Raw genomic sequence first — 16,552 nt, 5'->3', positions numbered from 1 at the left:
GTTTTGTTAAAGTTAGTCTGGAAACACTAAAGTGGCCTGTACAGAGGCCATGACCTTAAACCTACTGAACAACTTAGGGATGAATTAAAACAAGCCTCCTTTGCCTGACCTCAGTAATGCTCTTGTGGCTGAATGAGTACAAATCCCCAGAGTCACGTTTCACAATCTAGTGAAAAGACATGCCTGAAGGTAGGGATAGGAGGGGCCAACTTCATATTCCTGCCATGTTTTTGAAAATGTATTTACCCAGTATATATATATATATATAGGAGTGGTAAATAATTGTCCATAACAATTTGTAATATAGTGGTAGTACAACTTTTTCAGTCAATGATGACTAGTTCAAAAATGACTAGTTGTTTAGTTAGAAAATCTAACATTTACAAAATATTAAAAACTTACTTGAATCACATCTCTGATTGCAAGGGGGTGCAGTGGTGCCTATAGAATGGGAAATGTTCACTTCTGGAGAGGCCCCATCAATGCTGAAAGCTATATACAGATTTTAAAGCAACATATGCTTCCATCCAGACGTCTTTTTAAGGGAAGACCTTAAATATTTTTTGCAATTCTAAACCGCATATTGCATTTTATACAACAGTATGGCTTCGTAGTAATAGAGACCAGGTGCCGGAGTGCAGTCCAGATCTTTTGCCCATTGAAAACATTTGGTGCATCATGAAACAAAAAATATGATGAAAAAGACCCAGGACTGTTAAGTGGCTAGAATCCTGTATCAAACACAAATGTGACAATATTCCTCTCCCTTAACTCCAGCAATTGGTTCCCTCAGGTTCATGATGCACACAGAACATTGTTAAAAAAAGAGGGGTCACATCGTATTTGGGGTTAAGGTTGTAGAATTTGTATTCATTTTGTTCTTTCTAAGACACTTTGAATACAAAAATCCGATTGGACATAAGATGTTGCTTATTTAATGGCAATTTTCTGTCATATAAGTGGATTGAAAGACTGTATTGGCAAATAAACAAATGATAGGGTGGTTATCAATAAAAGTATGTCTGTTATTTTATTTCATATCATTTCCAATTATAATGCCACTGAGCAAATGTTTTATTAGTCTCTAAAGCCCCTCCTCCCATTAAAAAAGGGACAGAGCAATATGCCAGATTATTATGTTGATATTTTTTTTATTCTTCAGTATGGTAGTGGTTATTTACACCGCCTCTAACATTCCTGTGAGAAACTTTACCAAACCTCAGGCCATGTGGTTCCCAACTCCTAAAGCTTATCTCCTAAAGTTCATCTTCCCTGTAATTTTCTTGTTTTCTCTGCTCAAACACACCTGAACAAGTAATCAGCTAGTTAACACGCCATTCCTCAGTGTGTGTTAAAGCAGGGAAAGCACTAAAACATCCAGGGTTAGGATACTCCTGGACCATGGAATGACATTTTATAGGCAGTGGTCATTAAAGGAGGTGTTACCTTAGTCAGTGAGAAGACTCTGACCTTGTCCTCTAATGCATAAAATGTACAGTAAAAAAAAACTGCCTGGGAGAAATTATGCTACATACTATGCAATTTACTTATATATTTATAGTATTTAAGCAGATGACCTTATTTAGAGCAGCTCAAAGGCCCAACACTGGTAGTTGGGTATTGCTGGACTAAATGAACTATGACCTTCCAAGGCAAAGTCCAAGGCCTTAACAACTGAGCCACCATCTTCTTTACAAGCTCCTGCCACCATTAATTCAAACCATTGACACAGTACCCAAAAGTTCATTTCGTTTTTTTGATGAAACTCTGTTCAATCATTATAAAGACATTTGATCCTCACAGTGGGTAAAACATTTTTTAAAAGCTTATCTGTCCACTTTCTGAGGTTTTTTTTTTTCAGTGGAGACCACATCTGGTCCCTCTTTCCTCCCCTTGAAAGTGGTTGATTTCTAGTAATTTCACAACCTTGTCAGAGCAGTGATCCCCCTGCCAGAGGGAAACTTCCTTTCATGGGCTAGCTATAACCATTATTAAGATTTATAAGGGGCATTTGTTTTACACATGCTAGTGTGAGGTCTTCTGTAGCGACTATCGGATATCGGTACTCATACTCAGTGCAATGTAGTTCCCCCTTTTTCTCTCTTTTAAGCTTAATTGAATGTATGCATGGCATCAGCTGTGGTTAAACCGAGAGATAGAAATATAGACTTAACAGCACTTGGGGTTCTGGAGAAGGTTGTCTTGTTCTAATTAAATAAACACTCATATGACAGCCAAGACAGAAAATATATACTCTACCAGATTGTACTGAGCATTCGGAAAAAACACTGTAGTCTATGAAAAAATCCTGGCTGTGTTTTAGAAATTCTAGCTTCTGTAGCAGCTCTTTAGAGGAGTTTATGTAAATGATTTAGCGGAATGCCGCTCATATGGCAAGAGAAAGTACGAGCGGTCAGAAAAGGAATACAAATGTACAGAGATGTATGCATTTATACTTCTTACTTCAAATTTGAAACAGATGTGTCTCAGTGGGGTGCATTAGAAGAAAAACAGACATGGAAGTGGGTTTTTTGGGGTTTTTTTTTTACTTTAAAACAGTTATAAATGACTAAGAAAGACTAGTTCATGAATGTAGGAACTTAGGTTGCTTTTGCAGGATTTATAGAAATTAATCATCCACATTCATTTAGTTTTCCTTGCCACAGTCGCCACCGACTTGCTCATCAGGGACAAACTTACACTTATGAAGAACGTCTTATTCATTCTTTATCGCCACATTATCTGTGTAAAGCTGTTTTGGAGACATTGTTCATTGATAAAAACACTATGTAAATAAGAATGAATTGAATTGATTTCATTACATTCATTCAGTTCTACACCTTCGCTTACTGCTTTCATCTTGTTAAGATGATCTTTTTAACACAAGCATTAAAAGTTACTATTAAGTCATAGTTGTCTCATAAAGTAACTTCACTGTCAATAGTTTTGGTTGAACATCCATGCATTATCCTGAATAAGATCCTATTTTGATAAGGAATTCAACTAAGGACAGAACTAGCCAACATTTCTGGTATATAGTATATTATATAGCATGATTTAAAAAAATCACACTAATTCAAATGACAGTTTTAATGTTGAGTGGCTTCCCGTCAATTACAGTGAATTTCCTGCAGCTTTATTCTCTTAGTATCTTGCAAAATCAGTGTGGATGACCCACGTTAAAATGACATATGTCTTCCTCTTCTCTGACATTAATCTTAAGCTGTAGGTCAAGGGTGGATGGGGTTCACCTCAAGTCCTTCAAACACTAGAAGCAATTATTTTATGAGGGTGTAGGAATTGTTTTGTGACACTAGATGGCAGTCATTTGATGAAATCAAAGGGCTCTCTGCACCATCACAATCAAAATAGCAGCAGCAGTTTAAATATTTATTCAATGTTTATTGAACTACACATATAGTAATCATTATCATACCCTAAGGCAGGTGGTAAACATATATTTAACTAATAATTATTACAAGACATGCAAAAATTATCTAAACACCCTCAAGGAGGTTTGAACTTTTGGAGTAAAACCACTTTTATTGACATATTAGCTTATTTGTACTCTGGTTAATGGTATCCTACATCAGCTACAAGGCTACCGACTCAAGTAATGCCAATTTTGCCCTTGTTCAGCTCTACCATATTCTGCTCAAACAGGTCAGGTTCTAAGGTTTCAGCTTTTATTCTGATCATGTTTGTCATCTTTAAATCGCTAAATACCCAAGCTGATTCTCTGCCTTAGCTTTTTCATATCGTCACATTGCTTTTGGGAGCTTGCATCCTATATTTACTGTCTCAACTATGCCTGCGCTGGAGCGAGGAAATAATAAAAATGCAACACCAAACACCAGAATCACTAAATAATACAGCATTTTGTCAATATAATCGCTTTTAAAGTCTTCCTCTCCATTTTAAAACGCACTACTACGATCCCCAAAATATTCCAGTGACTTGTTATAATTCCCTGAGCCAATTCTCAGTTGTTTAAACTTGCTGAAATGCTGTAAGTTTTATTCAATTGCCTAGAAACCAGCCCACTTACGGGGTCAAAGAGGCAGGAAAGGGACTTAACAAGGCAGGACAGAGGTTATTGTCCAGACATTCAGCTTTCAGAGAAAGACATCGTAGAGAAGAGGGCCCACAGCCAAACATTGTCCATTCATAACCAGCATCTGAATATGAGAGTTGTTTACAGTCACAGAAATAAATGCAGGGAATTTACACCGCTGTTTACTGTCAGTACGGTCCCACCTTCCCCGGGTGGGTGTGATCACATGACTCAGGGCAGCTCCTTTCTCCTCGGTGGTCTTGCTGTTACTGGAGGAGCTTTTATTATGCGACTCTGTACTGGGGTTCGCACAGGGAAAACATGATCAAGGGCTGTAAAAAAAGATTTGCCTTCGTAGTTTGATGTAATAGGATTCAGTATGTGTGAAGATTGAGCAGTTATGCTGCTGTGATACAGGATGTATTGCGAAGTGGTAAAATGGCGCATGCTCATTCCCTGAAACATTATTTGTTTTGTTTTCAGTGGACAGGACAGATAATGACAGGATGGCAGGGCAGGCAAAATTGGAGTAATTACAAAATACTCCATAATAATATGACTTTTCCACAATCAAAAGCAATCTTTAAGGTTACACATCAGTTTTTATTGTAAGATATATTGCAAAGATCGGGAGAGAGAAAGCAGGGTTCATGGAGTGGATAATGTCGGTACATCAAAAATGCACGTGGACCACAGTGACTTCGATTCCCACTGTAAGGCTCACGAAAAAGAAATAGAAAAAATTTTTCTTCCATGTACAGTGCCTGGATTTTGGGGAGTCTTTTTTGTGTTTTTTTTGAGATGTAGTAATTTTGCTAGAGCTTGTCAGTCTTGGCTCGCACACTATGAATGAACAAAGTTGAACAAAACAAGCTGCTGGACTGCATGCTGGATGGTTGTGTATTACTGACTCTCCCCTAACTATGAAAGGGATACTCTAAACATTCACTAGATAATAGCCTATTCAAGTGTGGTATCCTTTTACTTAATTGTTTTTTTTTTTTATTTAAATTTTTTTTCTGTAGTGTATAGTTAATGTAAGGATTATAGAAGAAAATTCACTTATATTTAAATATATGTGTATTTATCCCTGATGAGAAAGCCTGGGGCAACTGTGGCAAGGAAAAACTCTCTGAGGAACAAACCTTGTGAGGAACCAGATTCAAAATGGGAAGCCATCCTAATTTGGCTGACACCAAGAGTGTGATTATAAATCATTGCAATATTAAGAACAAAGGAGAGTAAGAAATAGTATGAGCACCGGAGTATGTGATTATGAGTAATGTTCTTTTCTTATGCAACCAGTTGGAGTTGAGGAACCAGGTGCTCCTGAGCACCTCATAAATTAGCTCAACATCTGAAATCATTATAGAGTCAACACCGACTCCTCCATACCAGAGCCTTTACATGTTTAATGATGGAGAAACAGCATATGTAGAATGTTATTTTAAGTTGATTTAATGTTATTTTGATATCGATTAAGAGGTTGTTCATCCTTAAAGTCCAATGTGTAAAATCTTCATTAAAGTGGGATCCAACTGGAGCTGTTACATCTCTAGATGTCCCTGGATCCTCGTGGGGTTAACATCGTCTCTTTGAAGTTCCAAAATCTTCATGAGGTGGAATACAACTCTCTAGATGCCCTGGGGTTTTCGTGGGATCTGCATCAGATCCTGCCCAAACACAATTTCTGGTCACAAACTAGTGCCGAGTTGTATGTATGTGAGCATCTTTACTTAATGCCTGATTACTTATACTGGTTTAAATTCAGCTGCTAGATTGACAGTGATGACAAAAATAGGATTAAACAGCAAATTCCTACATTAACCCTCATTTTCATTCATGTTATTCATATTTGTTGTGTGGTAGAATAAGGAGAGAGACACAGAGATGCGACTGTGCAAATGTAAAACGCACAACAAAATTATTTCGAAAATGATGCATTTAAATGATGTTTATAATTTGCTTTCAAAAAGCAAGCAAACGCTTTGCTACACGAGGAAAAGGTATATAACTCTATATAAAAATAAGCCATGGGAATCCTGAAAAGAAGGGTTTCACTTGCAGTGTGTGCTTCTTTGATAAACTATGCAACCTTTATTTCTAAGAGTAAAACGTTGATAAAAACCCAAAGCTCTAAGCAGGTCAGAATCCTTTCAGGGACAATATAAACTCATCACTGTCTATTTTCCCCCCATGCGCTCTCGCTTACACTCAATCCTCCGAGTGGGAGATAAGCAAAAGATAAATCAGGGAGGATTCATTCCCTCCTCTGCCCTCATATTTCAGGAGGGGGGGTTTGGAGATTTGGCATCAGGATTTGACATTCATTCTGTTAGGTGTGCAGAGAATGTACAGAGTTCTCACATTTTAACTCCACTTGATAGCACAAGGCATTGACATAGCTGGAGGCCTAGAAGGACTTGCCAAGGTCAACAAACAGCAAAAGGGAAATTTTGATGAAAAACATACCAGAAACTGACATCATAACGCAAAACCAAACACAGGACCTCAATAAAATTGAAAAGAAAACAGACAGAGCTGTTCTGTACTCTTGCTCCTTCATCTTCTTCTTCCTCTTCTTCTTTTGGTTTGAGTGGCATAAGTACGCTGCTGGGTTGTTGTTTTTTTTTTTTCTTCCTTCCTTTTCTTTCCACGTCATTAAACTTAGGTTGAGGCTCACTTTGTGCAAAACGCCTCCGAAGGAACCGGTACGAAGGCGGAACTCGCGCGTGCTCCTCTCTTTCTCTCTCTCTCTCTGACGCGCGCGCCCGCACGCAAAGTGCGCTCGAGCTTATTATTATTAGTAGTAGTATTTTTAGTAGTAGTATTATTCGGAAACTCCATCGTGTAAGTTGCACTTTATGTGCCCTTCTGCACCAGTATATGCCCTCACTGGACACTTTACCTCGTGCATCTTCTGGCTTCGACCAAATCCTCAGGATCAGCTGTGGTGCAGCTGGAGTCTTGAGCAGAACCTGCACGCTGGCTGGAACGATGCGAGCTTTAAGGTTCTCCGCTGTTCATGATCACATGTGTAGGACAGCTGCAGGTGGATTTCCCTTGCAATTTTGAACCATTCTCTTTGCTGGATGATGCTCCCCACGCAAGCGCACCTTCTTCTTGTCTTCACTCTCACTGGTCGTCTATGGCGGTAAGTTACAACTTCAGCTTCATATAACATGCAACAAAAAGCATTTGGTTAATGCGTTATGTATTTAACTGTATTTCTTTAAATATACAGTATAAGTCCAAACTAAATCTACATGCACACTCATTCATGCTGGGTGCACTTAACAGAATATAAAGCATGATACAACCGACCAAAATGAGCAATTTCAGGGTTTAAAAAAAATATCCTGACACATATGAGATTAATTATGAGCTCATAACTGAGAATGATAACATAATCTATGAGAGATGCCTCATATCTGAGGATATAGGTTATGCAAGACAGTAGAGCAGAAAGATGGTTTCACAATGATGATTGACCCAAACGTTTCAAATTTGGCTCAAATAGGAACATTTATAAGATGCAGGTCTTACATAGTCTTTAAATGCAAAAAAAAAAAGTATTTTTTCCCACAAGAACCAAACAGTTTTTAGACAAATGGAAAATAAAATAAAAACAGTCATTCAGCTGCATCCTTTCTCACTAAGCTTTAACCTTGGACTGATGAGTGAGTGAGTGTGTGTGTGTGTGTGTGTGTGTGTGTGTGTGTGTGTGTGTGTGTGTGTGTGTGTGTGTGTGTGTACTGTATGTGTTCCTGGATGCTCTGAGGAAAGTTTTTAAATGTGTTTTCTACTTCACTATTTCTAGTGTGATGGGCAGTCCGCTTGTGATGGACCCAAACAGCATTTGCAGAAGGAGTAAGCCTGAAGGAGGTGCACATACTGAACTGTGCCAAACGCATCCTGAAATAGTCCAAGAAGTTGCCAAAGGTGCACGGTTGGGCATGCGTGAATGCCAGCACCAGTTCCGCTATCAGCGCTGGAACTGTACAGGTCACGGCAAGAGTCTAGGCAAGATCCTGCAACAAGGTGAATTGCACATTCATTATTGCAGCTGCACGTGATCACGCAGACAACACAAGTTTTCCAGGAAATTAAAATTTTTCGCAAAACAATGGTTTACAAGCGTTGTTATAAAAACATACCTGCAATCAGAGGGTATATTTCGGTTTGGCTGTTTTTGGCCGTAATTTAACGCTTTTGGAATACTTAATGACTTTATTACAATCTCAAAAAAAACACCCAGAGACTTTAAAAGAAGGGGCTGTCTGTTAGTGGAACAAAAAAAATCTCTTCTCCTGGAAATGTAACCTGCTTTAATTCCCAGAAAGAGTGTTTGGTGGGAGCATTTTCCCATGGAATGTCTAATATGTAGAGTGATGCTTAGCTACAGGGGGGCCAACTCACTACTTAGTCAAAGATTAGTCACAGCTGAGTGAGGTCTGTTTGCATTTCAGACACATGCAGACATACAGACAAGTGCACTGTGATCATTTCTCCTGGTGCTGTAATATTATTTTTTAATATACCCACCCTCATAAAATCCCTTTCCAAAAAAGAAATCCGATTACCATCTTTTACGGTAGTTTCCAGAGTTAGCTTTATGGGATATTGAGTGAACATGACAGAAGATTTTAGGAGGACAACTTCCCCAGAAGTCTTTGTGATTTTTATTTCTTTCAAAACAGAAAGCTGTTTTTAATGAAGAGAAATATTTCAGAAATGTAACTTCAGCCATACATTTAAATATGTAGCCAACTCACCAGTTGTGTATTCCAAAGGTGTATAACAAAGGTGATGACTAATACAGGATTCCTCCTGCTGTAAAAAAAAACATCCATGTATTTTTGAACATCCGCTCATGCTGCATAAAATACTTGAAGCAAAGTACTATCTTCCTTCTTCCCAGCTCATAGATGCCTATGATTGGCTAGTATCTCTGTGATTGACAGGAGAGACCATGTATGCTCTCCTTTCCATGCAGACAGCATGTCCACATTTGTTTCTAAAACCAGGTTTCTTCAGCGAGAATAGATGACCATAACTGTTGATCTCCCAAAGATAGGCCAGTATAATGCATGTATACTGTATATTTTTTAATTCCAAATGATGAAAAAATTATTGCAAATAATGTTGTTTAAATAAAATAAGCAAATTCCCACATACCCCTCATTCCCTTATACCCTCCTACGCTTGTGCTGCAAGAGGCTACTTGTGTGATGTAGGTCTTATAAACTTCTTAGGCATGAATCAACACGAGCATGTTAAAACCGTGTTGAAATGCAAGATATGAGTGCTAATCCTATGGTGGTTCAATAGCACAGGGATTCTCAACCACAAAACTGGGAAGTCACAGTAAAATACCTCCTGAGGTGAATCAGGTGTATCGGGAGCGTTTAATTCTTCTGCAAGAGGTTCCCTTGATTCCATGTGAGATTCCATGCGCTTGAAAGTCGTAAGCAAGTTTGTGCACAACGTACAGTTCTTATGCAGGCCATGAGAGGGCAGGACTTTTCACCATCACTCATGCATCTAAAAAAAAGAAAAAGAAATCACAAATCTGTCCATGAATCTTCTCCCACCCCTTCCATTTGAATTCAGGTATTATAGTGTCTTGGTGTGAGTTCCTGTTAGTGACTGCAACTTGAGCCAAGCATTTTTATTGAGAAATGAGAGGCATTCTCTCTCTATTACACACCTGTATGAGCAGGGCTTTGAGGAATGTGACATGCGAAAGGTCAGCAATTTGCTCAAGTCCAATTGATGGAATGTGGGCCTGTGTGAATTCGACACCAATAATTAGTGCTTCTTAAAGAACTCCTTGATTCTTCCAGGAGAAATCACAAGCTTGGCAAATAAAGTGTGCATCCAGACAAGTCTAGACAAGACAGATGTGAAAGGAATAGATACGCACTTAGATCCACGAGGTAATGTTTTATACATTTTTGAGGTATCCTAAAAATTGCAAGGAGAGTGTAGGAGATGCGTAAGTGTTCTTCCTAACTAAAAAAAGAAGGCATATGCAATTCGTAAGCAAAAGTATGTGGACAGATGACCATCACACCCATGTGTCAACCTTCTTCAATCTGTTACCAAAAGTTGTCCAGAATGCCTTTGTTATCTTCAGCAATTTACCATCATTAGAAGTAAAAGGAACTAGCCCAAACATGTTCCAGAATAACAATACCTATGAGCACAAAACGAGGTCCTTTTACACGCATGGTTTCCCAAGATTGGACTGGAACAACCTAACAGAACAGTACAGGAAGTCTACAGTAACTCAAAAAACCTTAGTAACTCTTTACAACCATGGTGAAAGGCATGTCAAAATACTCAAGGCATCACCCTTTCATGCAGATTGAATAAAAATGAAGAAAACTTCAAATGAAAAAAGCGTTTCTGAAAACATTGAAAAATATTGTAAAATGATCACAGACTACTGGTATATTTAAATAGATCGATAATGTCATAGACAATGCAACCAAGTATTACAAGTGGTCCTGTTTATGTTATGTTAAGTGCTTTATTATTTTTTCTCAGATATCCGGGAGACAGCCTTTGTAAACGGTATCATGGCGGCAGGAGTGCTGCATGCTGTAACACGGGCCTGCAGCCAGGGGGAGCTGCTACAGTGTGGCTGTGTGTCTATAAAGAGCTCTTCTGGTAGCCCCAATGAGCAGGCAATTGTGAGATCAAACCCTGCTCTCCCGGACCAACGCTGGGAGTGGGGGGGTTGCGGAGATGATGTGGACTTTGGCGACAAGATTTCTCGGCAGTTCATGGACACCAGGAAGCGAAAGGCCAAGAGTGATATCAGGAGTCTGATTGATCTGCACAACAACGAGGCAGGCCGACTGGTACGAAAACATGTTTTATTGATAATGGGGTGTTAAGAGTGTTAAGTAAAGATCTTTACTAACAAATACTTCACATATACTTCAAGCGATTGAATAGAAAATTGATGAGGCATATATAGTGAGCTTATTTTAAGAACTCCTGGAGTTAGGCAGGAATATATGCTTGATATATGGATGAGGCACCATGCACATACACACACATGTATGTATATGACACTAGTAGCATGTTTTTTGGAAGGTTGGAGGAAACCTGCGAACCTTGGGGAAACCCATGTGGACACATAAAAAAAAGTCCACACAAACAGTAACCTTAGCTTAGACTTCAACCAGGGACCAGGGAGCTTAAGGCGGCAAAGCTCCATACTGCACCACAAGCTTGACAATCAATAAATTGTGAAATTGTGGTAATTACAATAGTCTTTTTGACAATTGCAGATATACAGCCCTAAATACTACAACATAGTAGACTGTTAAAAAAAAAAAACCTTCTATAGTGTTGTGATGGAACTTTGCAAGTCTGTTTACTTACACAACACAGATTTTGAAGCCCCTGTTTTCAGGATAACTCCTGTGTTTTGGGTCTAGTACAAGTTCCCAGAGTTTAGAAGCCGTCTGCAGAAAACTGAAGCATTGTTGAACCATCAACATTGTTTAGAGTATGTATGTGTGTGTGTGTGTGTGTGTGTGTGTGTGTCTCTTGGCTTTAGTGAACTCTGTGTTTTTGCTTTAATGGGATCTGTGTTTTTGCTAACCGGCTGTTGTTATGATACCGTTTTTAATAGGTGTACCGTTTACACAATTTGGTTCTTTTACACTTCCATTTGAATATAATGGAGTAAATCAGTTTTAAGAGGTGTAAAAAATTTTATAAATATCATATTACAAGAGGAGATAATGATACACGGTATGTTTTCATGATATTTTGTTTCTGCTAACAAACATTAGGGTCACATATAAAAAATGAGTTTAATTTACTCAACATGTACAAATTCACATTATGAGTCAAACACAAATTTGGACCAATCGATCCGTTCCTTTTAGAGTGAGGAAAAAAATACATCTAGATTTAGAAACGTTTTGTACCTTATGCACTACAAGCTAATAGATTAGTACTGTATCTAATGCCTGGCCCCCCATAAGAAAACCTGCGGTTTTGCAGAAACTGCAATTTTTTACTGAATAAAAAAAATGTCCCAAATGGTTTTATATTAGTTGTTGTGATTAAAGTTGGACTTAGGTGTAGTATAGGTTTAATTTACTGTCATAATTACATCAACAGAAAATCCTTACATAGATATCTAATGTGTTATGTAAAGCTATATTATGTAAAGATATGTAAAGCTAGCTTAGCTTAGCAATGTAGTATTCGGGTACCCAGTAAGATGTCAAAGATTTGCAGTATTTTCCAGACTGCAGCCAGACATGTTCTTCCTTATGGCAGTTTCACATTAAATCACAATGAATTAAACAAAAAGGTAACAGGTCACCTTGCGAATTACAGATGAATTATGTCTAGTTTAAATCATCTGGATTTAAAGTGCACCCTGGGCAAATGCATCTTTTTGAAGTGTCTGCTTGCACATATATCTTTGTTGTTTTTTTGTAATGTGTGTGTGTGTGTGTGTGTGTGGGTGGGTGTGTGTGTGTGTGTGGCAGGCTGTAAAGACCAATATGCGAACTGAATGTAAATGTCACGGCCTCTCTGGGTCCTGTACACTCCGTAGCTGCTGGAGCAAGTTACCTCTGTTCCGCCAGGTTGGAAATCACCTCATGCAGAGCTTCCAGACGGCGGTCCGTGTGATGGGTGGCAATGATGGCAAATCTCTCGTCCCCCTGGATCGAGAGCTCGCTCCCCTGGGTAGCCACAGTCTCATCTACTCAGATGAAACGCCGGATTTCTGCGTGGCCAATCGCAGGACAGGATCTGAAGGGACACGCGATCGGGTGTGTAATGGCACAGAGACAGGTCCTGGAGCCTGTGATTGGCTGTGCTGCAATAAAGGACACACAGAACACACTCTTGAGTACGAGGAGAACTGCCAGTGCCATTTTCAGTGGTGTTGTGAGGTACAATGTGAGCGATGCGCTGTGAGAAAAGTGGTCAATGTCTGCCTTTAGATTCTCTTGTGTGCATTAAACTGTAGTTGTTCAGTCCCATTGACTAAACTCAGATAATCATTCGCAAAACTTCTGTGCCATGTTTGCAATTCAGTATTTCGCAAAATCTTCAAATGCTGACTAATTATATCAGAAAGACATATTTATAACCATAAGATTCATGTGTTTTTTGAACATCCCATTCCACATTTAGTCACCATTTGCTGTTATATTAAACACCACTCTTTTGGGAAGTGTTTCACTAGATTTTGGAATGTGCTTGTTGATATTTGTGCTTATTTAGCCAAAAAGGTGTTAGTAAAGTCAGGTACTAATATAGGATGAGGAGGCCTGGGGTGCATTCAGCATTCTAATTCATCCCAAAGGTGTTCAATATGGTTGAGAGCTCTACAGCAGGCCACTCGAGATCTTCCATTCCATTCTTCCATCATGTTTTTATTTAACTGGCTTTGTGCACAGGGGCATTGTCATGCTGGAACAGGTTTGGGTCTTCTAATTCAAGTGATTGAAAAATGTAATGTGACTTCATCCAAAGACATCATATACAATTGTATGCCTAAAACTTTGCATGCAGTCATTTGGGACATGTGTGTAGTAGGTTTCCTAAGGAAATCCTCGATCTGCCTAATTTATGCAGGCCAAAAAAAAAAGTCTTTCTAAAATCCTATTGTATATATTTTATTTAATCATTGTTCTATGTTTCCTTTATTCATGTATGTACTCCAAATAAGATCAAGTTATTCATTATGTTCATTACATAAGGATGATTTAAGACTCGTTATATGCAGTTTTGACTTCTTGTCATCCAATAAATTCAAACACAAGCCAGGCTTAATGTATTTTTTTATAATGAATAAAAAAAAACATATTAGGACTGCAATAAAATGGATTTGGGACAGACTATCTTCCCCCACCATTTTCTCTTTAGGTACATCAATAGTGCTGCCTTGATTATTGTCATTTACATTTACACTGGTGGCATTTAGCAGATCGAGCGAGATACAAAAGTGTTTTGAGTCTCTAGCAATAAATAAATCTACACTGGTATGCCAGATTACAAACCTAAGATAAATCAGCTTACAACTCTGTTTATTTTATTTATTTATTTTTTAAACAATGCAAACTTTGAAAGTGTTATCACATTTTTATCACATTGTGTTACTGCTAAATCTCTCACATTATCTTGGATGATCCTGTATATTGTATACCATAAAAAGACCAGCTAATAATTATTAAATAATTTTTTAACTCTTTAAATCTTAAATCATCTTCTTTTGTGCATGAGAGTCAGATTTAGCACAGGGCACTATCCACACACGCACACACACACACACACACACACACACACACACACACACACACACACACACACACCTAGAGGCAAACTTCACTAACAAATCCAATGCAAATGCTTCAGAGAAAAATACTGATTTAATTCAAATAAAACCTTGTCTACTACATGCTACAATATCTGTGTGAAAATTTCTGAATTACTTTTGTATTTGACTTGTATTTGTTTGCTGCTGGCAGCAATTTAGACTGTACAATACTGCCATCTTCTGGAATAATAGTGTTATTATATTAGAACAAAATGTTTTGTGTACAGGGAGTAAAAAAAAATTAAGAAAAATATCATCGGTGAATAAAATGAGTATTAAGTAAATTAGATGATAAAAGTTATTTTTGTGTAAGATTTAAATAATTGAATTTAAATGTATGTTATTGGAAAATAAATGCAATAAATAGAGGCATAGGCCTATTTTAAACATTTTTAGGAACATCATTCTTATAATTTATGATTTTTTAAAAATTTGAAATGCATATTCAATCACTGCTGACATTCATTTTTTTTGTACTTTATATGCATTTAGATTTGTCTTTTCAAAGGACTCAACTGGGAACTGGAAAGGTGGTGGCTCTGTTCTTAAAACATTCATTTTTATTTGTTTAGCGCTTTTAACAATGAACATTGTCTCAAAGCAGCTATACACAGATAATGTTGTGATAAAAGAGAATATGTTCTTTATAAGTGTAAGTTTGTCCCTGATCAGCAAGCCCGTGGCGACTGTGGCAAGGAAAAACTCCCCGAGATGGTATAGGGAAGAAACCTTGAGAGGAACCTGACTCAAGAGGGAACCCATCCTCATCTGGGTTGCACCAAATGTCCATTTATTGCAGTGATGGTGATCAGAAGCGAACTGTAGTCCTGAGTCAGTGTAGCAGACTGTTGACACAAAGTTGACACTACAGTCCAAATCCATCCTCAAAGCTCCTGTTCTTACTCCGGAATTTTATGGAACCACCCAAGGCGTTGATGAGAAACCGTCCCCAGCTGCACAAAGTGGCCTCCAAATGAAGAGGAAACTATCCAGAGGCAGGCCTGGACGAAGTGGGAAGATGAGGGGCAGGAACAGTGGTCACTGGAACCTCAGGAGCATGTTTAACTTGACAGAGAGAGAGAGAGAGAGAGAGAGAGAGAGAGAGAGAGAGAGAGAGAGAGAGAGAGAGAGAGAGAGAGAGAGAGAGAGAGAGAGGGGTGACAGGAAGAGAAGAACATGGATTATTATGTGTCCTTATTGTTGTATGAAAGTAAAAAAACACGGTCTGCAAGGTTTTCCTGAGCATTCAAAATAGTCTCACAGTTTGGTTCACTAGGCTACACAATGAGGAAGACTGTTGATCTGACAGCTGTCCAGAAGACGTTCATTGACACCCTTCACAAGGAGGTTAAGCCACAAACATTCACTGCCAATTCATTGCCAAGCATGTTAACAGAAAGTTTAGTGGAAGGAAAAAGTGTGGAAGAAAAAGAGGCACAACCAACCGAGAGAACTGCAGCCTTGAGAGGCTTGTCGAGCAAAATCGATTCAAGAATTTGAGTGAACTTCACAAGGAATGGACTGAGGTTGGGGTCAATGCATCAAGAGCCACCGCACACAGACCTCTTGTTAAGTCATTCCTGAACCACGGACAACATCAGAGGTGTCGTACCTGGGCTAAACAGAAGAAGATCTGGACTGTTGCCCAGTGGTCCAAAGTCCTCTTTTCAGATGGGAGCAATTTTTGTATTTCATTTGGAAACCAAGGTCCTAGTGTCTGGAGGAAGGGCGGAGAAGCTCATAGCCCAAGTTGTCTGAAGTCCAGTGTTAAGTTTCCACAGTCTGTGATGACTCTCTGATGTCATCTGCTGGTGTTGGTCCACTGTGTTTTTTGAAAACCAAAGTCACTGCACCTGTTTACTAAGAAATTTTAGAGCACTTCATGCTTCCTTCTGCTGACAAGGTTTTTAAAGATGCTGATTTCATTTCCCTGCAGGATTTGGCCCCTGCTCACACTGCCAAAAGCATTCCATAGAGAATCTCTGGGGTATTGTCAAGAGGAAAATGAGAAACAAGAGACCAAAAAATGCAGATGAGCTGAAGGCCACTGTCACAGAAACATGGGCTTCCATACCACCTCAGCAGTGCCACAGACTGATCACCTCCATGCAATAAAAACAAAAGGAGCCCCT

General features: G+C 38.7%; 1 protein-coding gene across 1 annotated transcript; it reads left to right on the top strand.

Annotated features, from left to right (window-relative positions):
* Positions 1 to 6,345: 6,345 nt before the first annotated feature.
* Positions 6,346 to 13,942, top strand: wnt6a (wingless-type MMTV integration site family, member 6a). Its single transcript, XM_083524147.1, has 4 exons — positions 6,346 to 7,208; positions 7,875 to 8,095; positions 10,607 to 10,923; positions 12,580 to 13,942. Exons 1-4 carry the CDS (start codon positions 7,147 to 7,149, stop codon positions 13,039 to 13,041), a joined length of 1,062 nt encoding a protein of 353 aa, XP_083380273.1. The 5' UTR covers positions 6,346 to 7,146; the 3' UTR covers positions 13,042 to 13,942.
* The last annotated feature ends 2,610 nt before the right edge of the window (positions 13,943 to 16,552 follow it).

Source organism: Silurus aristotelis, assembly GCF_946808225.1.
Source record: "Silurus aristotelis genome assembly, chromosome: 2".
NCBI classification, from domain to species: domain Eukaryota; kingdom Metazoa; phylum Chordata; class Actinopteri; order Siluriformes; family Siluridae; genus Silurus; species Silurus aristotelis.
The sequence above is the reverse complement of the archived record's forward strand: the minus strand, read 5'-3'. Positions and strand labels throughout refer to the sequence as shown.

What these genes read in the sequence shown, in the direction of transcription:
- wnt6a (XM_083524147.1), top strand. Translation starts at nt 7,147, where the DNA reads ATGATGCTCCCCACGCAAGCGCACCTTCTTCTTGTCTTCACTCTCACT. An exon ending in AGGCAAGATCCTGCAACAAG is followed by an intron (nt 8,096 to 10,606) that starts GTGAATTGCACA and finishes ATTTTTTCTCAG; the next exon opens with ATATCCGGGAGACAGCCTTT. An exon ending in ACAACGAGGCAGGCCGACTG is followed by an intron (nt 10,924 to 12,579) that starts GTACGAAAACAT and finishes TGTGTGTGGCAG; the next exon opens with GCTGTAAAGACCAATATGCG.